The 7,430-nt window shown below is 30.6% G+C and overlaps 1 protein-coding gene across 1 annotated transcript; it reads right to left on the reverse strand.

The window, feature by feature from the left end:
• Positions 1–615: 615 nt before the first annotated feature.
• LOC145326565 (uncharacterized) lies at positions 616–3,135 on the reverse strand. The gene is made up of 6 exons (XM_080169935.1): positions 2,748–3,135; positions 2,132–2,213; positions 1,877–1,904; positions 1,390–1,453; positions 873–902; positions 616–695 (listed from the first exon to the last, which is right to left on the reverse strand). Exons 1-6 carry the CDS (start codon positions 2,986–2,988, stop codon positions 616–618), a joined length of 525 nt encoding a protein of 174 aa, XP_080026061.1. The 5' UTR covers positions 2,989–3,135.
• Between the last annotated feature and the right edge of the window lie 4,295 nt (positions 3,136–7,430).

The following is a 7,430-nucleotide window of genomic DNA, read 5'->3' on the forward strand; positions in this document are numbered from 1 at the left end:
ATCTATCTATCTATTTATCTATCTATCTATCTATCTATCTATCTATCTATCTATCTATCTATCTATCTATCTATCTATCTATCTATCTATCTATCTATCTATCTATCTATCTATCTATCTATCTATCTATCTATCTATCTATCTATCTATCTATCTATCTATCTATCTATCTATCTATCTATCTATCTATCTATCTATCTATCTATCTATCTATCTATCTATCTATCTATCTATCTATCTATCTATCTATCTATCTATCTATCTATCTATCTATCTATCTATCTATCTATCTATCTATCTATCTATCTATCTATCTATCTATCTATCTATCTATCTATCTATCTATCTATCTATCTATCTATCTATCTATCTAGCTATCTGTATATCTGTATATTTGTATATCTATCTATCTATCTATCTGTATATCTGTATATTTGTATATCTATCTATCTATCTATCTGTATATCTATCTATATGTATATCTATCTATCTGTATATCTATCTATCTATCTATCTATCTATCTATCTATCTATCTATCTATCTATCTATCTATCTATCTATCTATCTATCTATCTAAAATTAAGCGCTTCTAGCTTTGGTAATAAAAATAAAATCTACAATCCTGAATTTGCCAACAAGGACCTGACAGTGCTTGCTATTAAAGGTGGCATCGTTGTAGACACTACCACTCCACCTAAAAACGTTAAAAAAATGTATAATGGGTGGGGGGTGCCTTTTTAACCATTAAAGACCAAATACTTCAATAAATGCATATTTTGTAGTATAATTTTTTACTTTTACATCTGTTTCTAGAATTAGTTTATACAAAAGATTTATAAAAAAACAATATTGAAATAGATAAATATTTTACCTGAATTTTGATTAGCTGAGCTCATTAACACTGTTGAAAATCATTATTCTTTATTATTGACCTTAAACCGTCGAATGAGGGTAGTGAAGTAAATCCAACTTAAAGATCAATATGAAATATTTCTATTTATTTTTGGCGTGGAGGGATTCATTTGCACACCCATATAATGAATATTCAAAGAAAAAACCTCGTTTTCGTGACAACACCTCTTAAGGGGCGTTTCTTCGTATTTTCACAGTAGCTTTTCTCCTATTTCTAGCCCCTGCGGGGGCTCTAATCCAGTAGGGACAATTGTCTAACCCTGCTGGGCAATCATTAACATTTACCTAACCTAAAATAACCTATCAAAAGCTACTGTGAATATACGACGAACCGACAATTTCTGAAACCTTTCCCCTTCTCATTTTAATTTTGACCTTAAAATTGAAGCTATTAGGTTTTAGCCAATATACAAATAATTCAAAGTCCTCTGAATATAAAGAGGGACAGCCTCTAGTTAAAGATATAATGCTATTGCCTAGAGGTGGACTTGGATTAAATATTTCTGAAAAAGAGGTCGGGGTGGCTGTTCGAACATTTAGCTGAAAAAGATTTAATAAATAAATAATTAGGCATAATATAATACATATAAAAACAACAAAATTAGAGTGTTCATATACATATATTTAAAATACATAAAAAAAGGCTTTTATAATGACAGTTAAAACTTAATTAATTTTCAGTATTTTTGCCCTTTCAACTACAATTTTTAGATATTGTGATTTTTCATAAGTTAAGTATCCATAACCAGCATTCTGTGTTCAATTTACTTAAAATTGATATTCTGCTTAGTAAGTTCTGACACTTTTACATATATTTATGTTCGTTATAACGTCTGATTTCCGAGCTTCAGTTTATGGATGTTGTCATCCTTGTTTACTTATAATTAAATTCTGTTGTTTGTTTTTCTAGTTGTCTAATTTGTTGAGCTTCCCTTTTATGAATGAGATTATTCTTGTTTTTACCTGCAATTCTGGACTTCTCTGTGTTGTCCTAAAACAAATCAATTTTAATCCATCATGTTTTAAAGTATTTACTAAAGAAAAACTTAATTCTAGCACCTTGGGGTAATAATCCTGATGGGCGCTTTTGACCATTACTTTAACTAACCATACCTAAACTAAGCTTTTAAACCTTTTACTCCCACCCTTGGACGTCTAATTTTAGGATAATTACATATAACCACAAAAAAGAAGTAGACTTTAAATAAAGTTATATACCTTTCTTTGATATTACTACTAGGCTGCCAAGCTGTGCTCATTTTTGGTATCCTCTCACCAAATCCGGATGGAGTTGATATGTCTAAATAAAAGTTGTCGCAAATATAGGTATTACTTAAATTGATATAATTATTCACAAGTGGATTGGTCGCTTAGGAAAGGGATAAAAACACAAAAAAGTATGACGACATCCATTAGTAGGATTGTCAATCGGACAAAGTAAGTTATAGAATAGTTATTCAGTTGTCATAAAAAAATAAAAGGGATAATTTGGGAAATATCCTTTTTTTCCCAATAGCCAAATCTTAGAATGAAATATTTGTGTCTTTTTAAGTTAAAACGACAGACCGACGGACAAAGTAAAATATAAACTTGATGCTCATTAGAATAGGGAATCAGCACCACAAATTTCAGCTGTCTATGTATACTAAATAGCAATCGAGAAAATCAAATTTCAGACGGTCGGTCTGGCGGACAGACAAGGTGAATTATAACAAAGTATTCTCTCTTTAACAAATTTTGGTTTGTCAGTGTGTCGGCCTATATTGATCTTTGGTTCATTTCATTTAATCATCGGTTACACCAACTATTAATTAGCTTAACTTCTAAAACTCACCATACTGACTTAAATCAAGCCCATGAATATCCAAGGACCGTCCAGTAGAAAATTTTAAAAATATCACGAGCAAAAATAAATACTTTTTAATCACATTATTCTTTGAATGTCTTAATTTTGATAAATTGTACAGGGTGTGCGATTTTTTCCGCGCATGCGGCATCTCTGTTTGATGCATAAGTGCGTTTATTTGTGGCGCACAATCTGGCACTTCTGTCTTCATTTTGATGATTTTCAGCATAACATATTTTTAAGGATTTTTGAGGATTTTTCACTTCTTTAGTTTTCATTACTTAGACATGAATTTTGATATTTGTTTCTCTCAAAATTTCACTAAGTAAAAAAGATCGCTAATAATTTGTGTTTCATAATGCCCATTGTTTAAAAGTGATCTGAAAATAAATAATTAGAATTAATAATGCAATGACAGTTTAAAACATAAAAATGATATTACACTGACATTATAGGTTATATAAAGAGTAGATTGGACAGTATGAAAAAAATATTGTTGTATCTTTTATAACAGCTAAATAAATTCCATCTCCGGTGTAAAAATCTGTTATCTTAGAGAGAGCATTATAAAAAACCTGATGGTTTAAATAAGCTACGCAACATACATATAATATTGATTGTCCCTGCCCTTAATGTTCTAAATGACCAACAGCAGTTGGTGTTCAAAGAATGCACAGCATTTACCCTTAATCACACACACACCACAACCTTCGACAACATTTTAACTATAGCAACAGTATCATACCACATAAACTTTAGCAGAAAACAGCAAAAATATTTTTCCAAGCGGGAGAAAAAGCAAGACATGGGTATCGCTTCAATGTCCAGCTTACATAGCTCGACAAAGCAGGAATAGATACAAAATTAACGTCTAAAGTATAAGATACACTGGTCTGGAACCCGACAATCCATTACAGCATGCTTCAAGTTATCATTTTATCTGTAACGTGGACAATTATGTTTATATGAAGTATATAACATTATCTTGGGTGAAAAAAAAACAGTATACTGTTATTTTAAAAATTGAAGTAGGTAAATTAGGAAAGTATAGTAGAAACTGAAAATTAAATTACAAAGAAATATTTCCAAGGACCAAGGCTGAAGTTTTCATGTTATGACAAATTAATTATTAAGAGGATGACGTACAGACACACAAAAGTTATAGAGTGGCTACCCTACCAAAAATATCTTTAAATCTATATTTTTGTTACATTTTGTAGTTTTGTTTGAATGTTTGAAAACAAGAGGAATAAAATAACAGATGGCGAAATATTCATATCATATCTGCAGCATATATAAGATAATTTCTGTAGGCATATATTTACATACAATTACAGCATGTTTTAGGCCATTTTTGGTTGATATTATGCTGTGATAGATTTAGGAATTGCTCCAAAAAAATAAATTTTACTATATGTTGTTAAATATGTTGCTTGGGCTGGTATTCATAAATTTTCTTTGGCAAACAGAAATGGAATTAAACCCGTGCTATATTAATGGAAAACTTATTCTAAAGAAGGGTAAGTCCAGTGAATTTTAAGATTCTACAGCTTTATCTATAATACAAAGTAGAATGATGTTTGTCTGTCCGTCCGTCCGTCTGTCTGTCCGTCCGTCCGTCTGTCTGTCCGTCCGTCTGTCTGTCCGTCCCTTAAGATCTCGGTAACCACTGAACCGATCGGATTCTACTCTTCAGGGAATATACCTACTGGTCCTGTGGTGGTTTTAGGTTAATTTCCCCCCCCCCCCCCCCCAATTTTTTTTTTCTTGAGTAGGTACCTATTTTTCCCCAATTTTCTTTCTTATGGGGAAGTTAGTTCACATAAAACTACTGGTGGCAGCACTAGACTAGTACTATTTTTTTTAATTACCTCTTTGGGCAAAACCCCTAGAGGCTAGGGGCGAAGCCGCTAGTTTAAATTTATATACTAGAACCTATGTAAGAATTATATCCTCTTATATTAAGGGAAGGAGAGGACATTGGCCTGTAAATAATTGGTTCCAAATGTTTTTTTTGTAATCTCTCATTCTCTAACTCAAAAACTTTGGGGAGATAAATCTTGATAGGGAATTACAAACTTTTGATGTCAAAACATTTTAACCAAAATTTTTTTTACAAACCTTTTCTTCGTTATTAAGGGTGTAAAACAATTTATCTTTTACTGTCTTATCCCCTGCGATCCCTGACAATCATGTTTGTTACCATTAATATGAATTCAGCTCCATGTGTATTTAAATAATTATATGAAATGTGACGGTTTTACACAAGAAAGAACAACAATTTACACAAAAGCAATCTATCATTTTGGCAAGCTTTTAAGTTTTTAAAATTAAACAAGAACAAAAATGCTCTAATTATCTAAAAATACACAACTTCACACATTATTGTAGCAGAAAAGATAATAAAAAGTGAAGTAAATATAATCTGATTAAACAAAATTTAGTTTAATCAATATTTAAACAAATATTAAGTTAATATGTAATACATTTATAGACAGACTGACGTACGTTTCTTAACTATAGAGTAGCTGCGTTACTTAAAATATATAATGGCAATAATGTATACAAAATATTAAGGAAGGGAGAGGAATTAGCATATAAATCACTTTTAACTTTATGAGCTACAAATAAGAGTTGTAAAGATGATCACGTTTTTTTCTCTATTGTCCTATTCCTGTGGCTGTGTGCAATATTTAATATTTTGTCTTGTGACAATTTTAATTTTCCTGCGGTTAAACCTAGGGCCTGACAGCCGCTGTAAAGCCGCGAATAAGCCGCCAATTTAAATCTGTTTGATTGATTTAAAAAATCTATTAGACAGAAAGACACCATATAAGAAAAAAGTTTTAACATTCATCTAATTTTTATATATTAATCCTCAATTTCATCCGCGGCTTTCTGGTGACTAATGAGCGGCTGCCGAGCTGCGGTTAAACCTTTGGTTTTCTGAATATAATTAGAACAAGGTCAATTTGTTTAACGTGTTGTGAGGTAATATGCCGCGCAGCCCTGATTTGAAGTAGCGTAGCTACTCTATAATAGAACTATTCTAATGTACTCCACAAACTTTATTGTCAAATTATCTAATTCGTTGGCTTAAAAATATGAGGAATTTTTTTGAAATTATGATTAGGGTGAACCAAAGAGCAATTTAACTAACAATTAATCTACAGAAGGGACAATTTTGTTTTTAACAATCGAGGATGTCATAAATTTTCCGTTCATTGTCTTATCCCTTAAGATACTTGCATTTACTTGATGCTTATATCTGTACAGTCACAACTATGATTAATTAATTTAAGTATGCTAAAAACGCCCTATCAATTTTAAACCTTGCATAAGGATTGGTTTAACAATGATTTACAATTTTGAAAGCGTAGCAACCTAATAAGAACACCAGAAAGTCTATTTTCAAAATGTATTTTTCTCTTTTCTTTTTGAAATAACTTTTACATGAAAGAATTATCTGTTTAACATGATTTCTAAGACGATTGTGATAAAGCGTCTCTATAATACATTCTAAATAATAGTTATGTCTTTTATTCAATTGTCTGATTTGTTGAGCTTCACTGTTATAGATGTTGTCATCCTTGTTAATGATTTTTTAAAGCCTTTTAATTAGTTAATAATGGAGTTAATTTCTGTGTTATAATATAATAATCAATTTAAACAATACATTTTTTGTATGTAGTAATTTAGAGTAATAAGAATAATATTCTTTGTATAAAAGTAACAGGATGTTTGTTTCGGTGAAGATTCCTAATGGTCCTTCTTGAAAGTTTTGTTTGGAAATGTTTCAGGGGAGATTAGCTCCATCATCTCACGAGAAATCGCCCCTATTTAATTACCCGGGCACCCCACAATTTTAGTTTCAAAACTAAGATTTAAGTTGGTGGGTCGAACCCCCCTCACTTTAAGACTTGCATAAAGGCCTCCTAAAGTTGTAATATTACAATATAATCTAACCACTGCGTGGCTCTCTATAATTAAACTTTAAACTAATAGTCCTGAATTACAAAAATTGCTGGACCTAACTTTCCATTTCTGATTATGTTTCCCTGTTCTTACTTATATCCAGGGATGTTAATGGATAAGACAATGGCAAATTGATATACACTGAAATGATAGCATACAAAATTACCCTTTCTGAAGTTTAAATCAATCAATCAAGATTAAATACCAAAGCTTTTAAGCAAAAAAAATCTTAATTTTTAATCTTTAATTACTAGTGTAAGTACAGTCAAATTTCCCCTCCCTCCTAACTTAAATCAGACAAGGCTTGAAGGTTATAAGATTACCTCTAAATTTGTCAAACAATGCTAAACATATTTCAGAATATCAACAAATGGCTTTAAAAGTAAATGAGAACTTTAATTATACATTCATAGTACATTCAAAACAAGAAGGATATTATTTATAGCTTTAGCTTAGCTTATATGTATTTAGAATTTAGAATTTTATTCTAGTGTAAACGTAATGGAAGATTTGGAACTATAGTAAAGAAAGTAATTTATTAACAAGGATGACAACATCCATAAGTAGCGAAGCACAAAAATCATAGATGGGAATACGTACAAGTAGATTTAAAGGGTATTTATTAAAATCAAGAATAGATTTATTGGATAAAATAAACACAAACCTTGTTTTATTTTGTATGATGACGATGGTCAA

This window comes from Acartia tonsa, chromosome 8 (assembly GCF_053477335.1).
Source record: "Acartia tonsa isolate MP-2025a chromosome 8, ASM5347733v1, whole genome shotgun sequence".
NCBI lineage: Eukaryota > Metazoa > Arthropoda > Copepoda > Calanoida > Acartiidae > Acartia > Acartia tonsa.

Coding starts and splice junctions, on each gene's coding strand:
- LOC145326565 (XM_080169935.1), bottom strand. CDS start 2,988: ATGCTGAAAATCATCAAAATGAAGACAGAAGTGCCAGATTGTGCGCCA. Junction 2,214..2,747: donor GCTTGATTTAAGTCAGTATG/GTGAGTTTTAGA, acceptor ACTTTTATTTAG/ACATATCAACTCCATCCGGA. Junction 1,454..1,876: donor AGAGAAGTCCAGAATTGCAG/GTAAAAACAAGA, acceptor AATCTTTTTCAG/CTAAATGTTCGAACAGCCAC.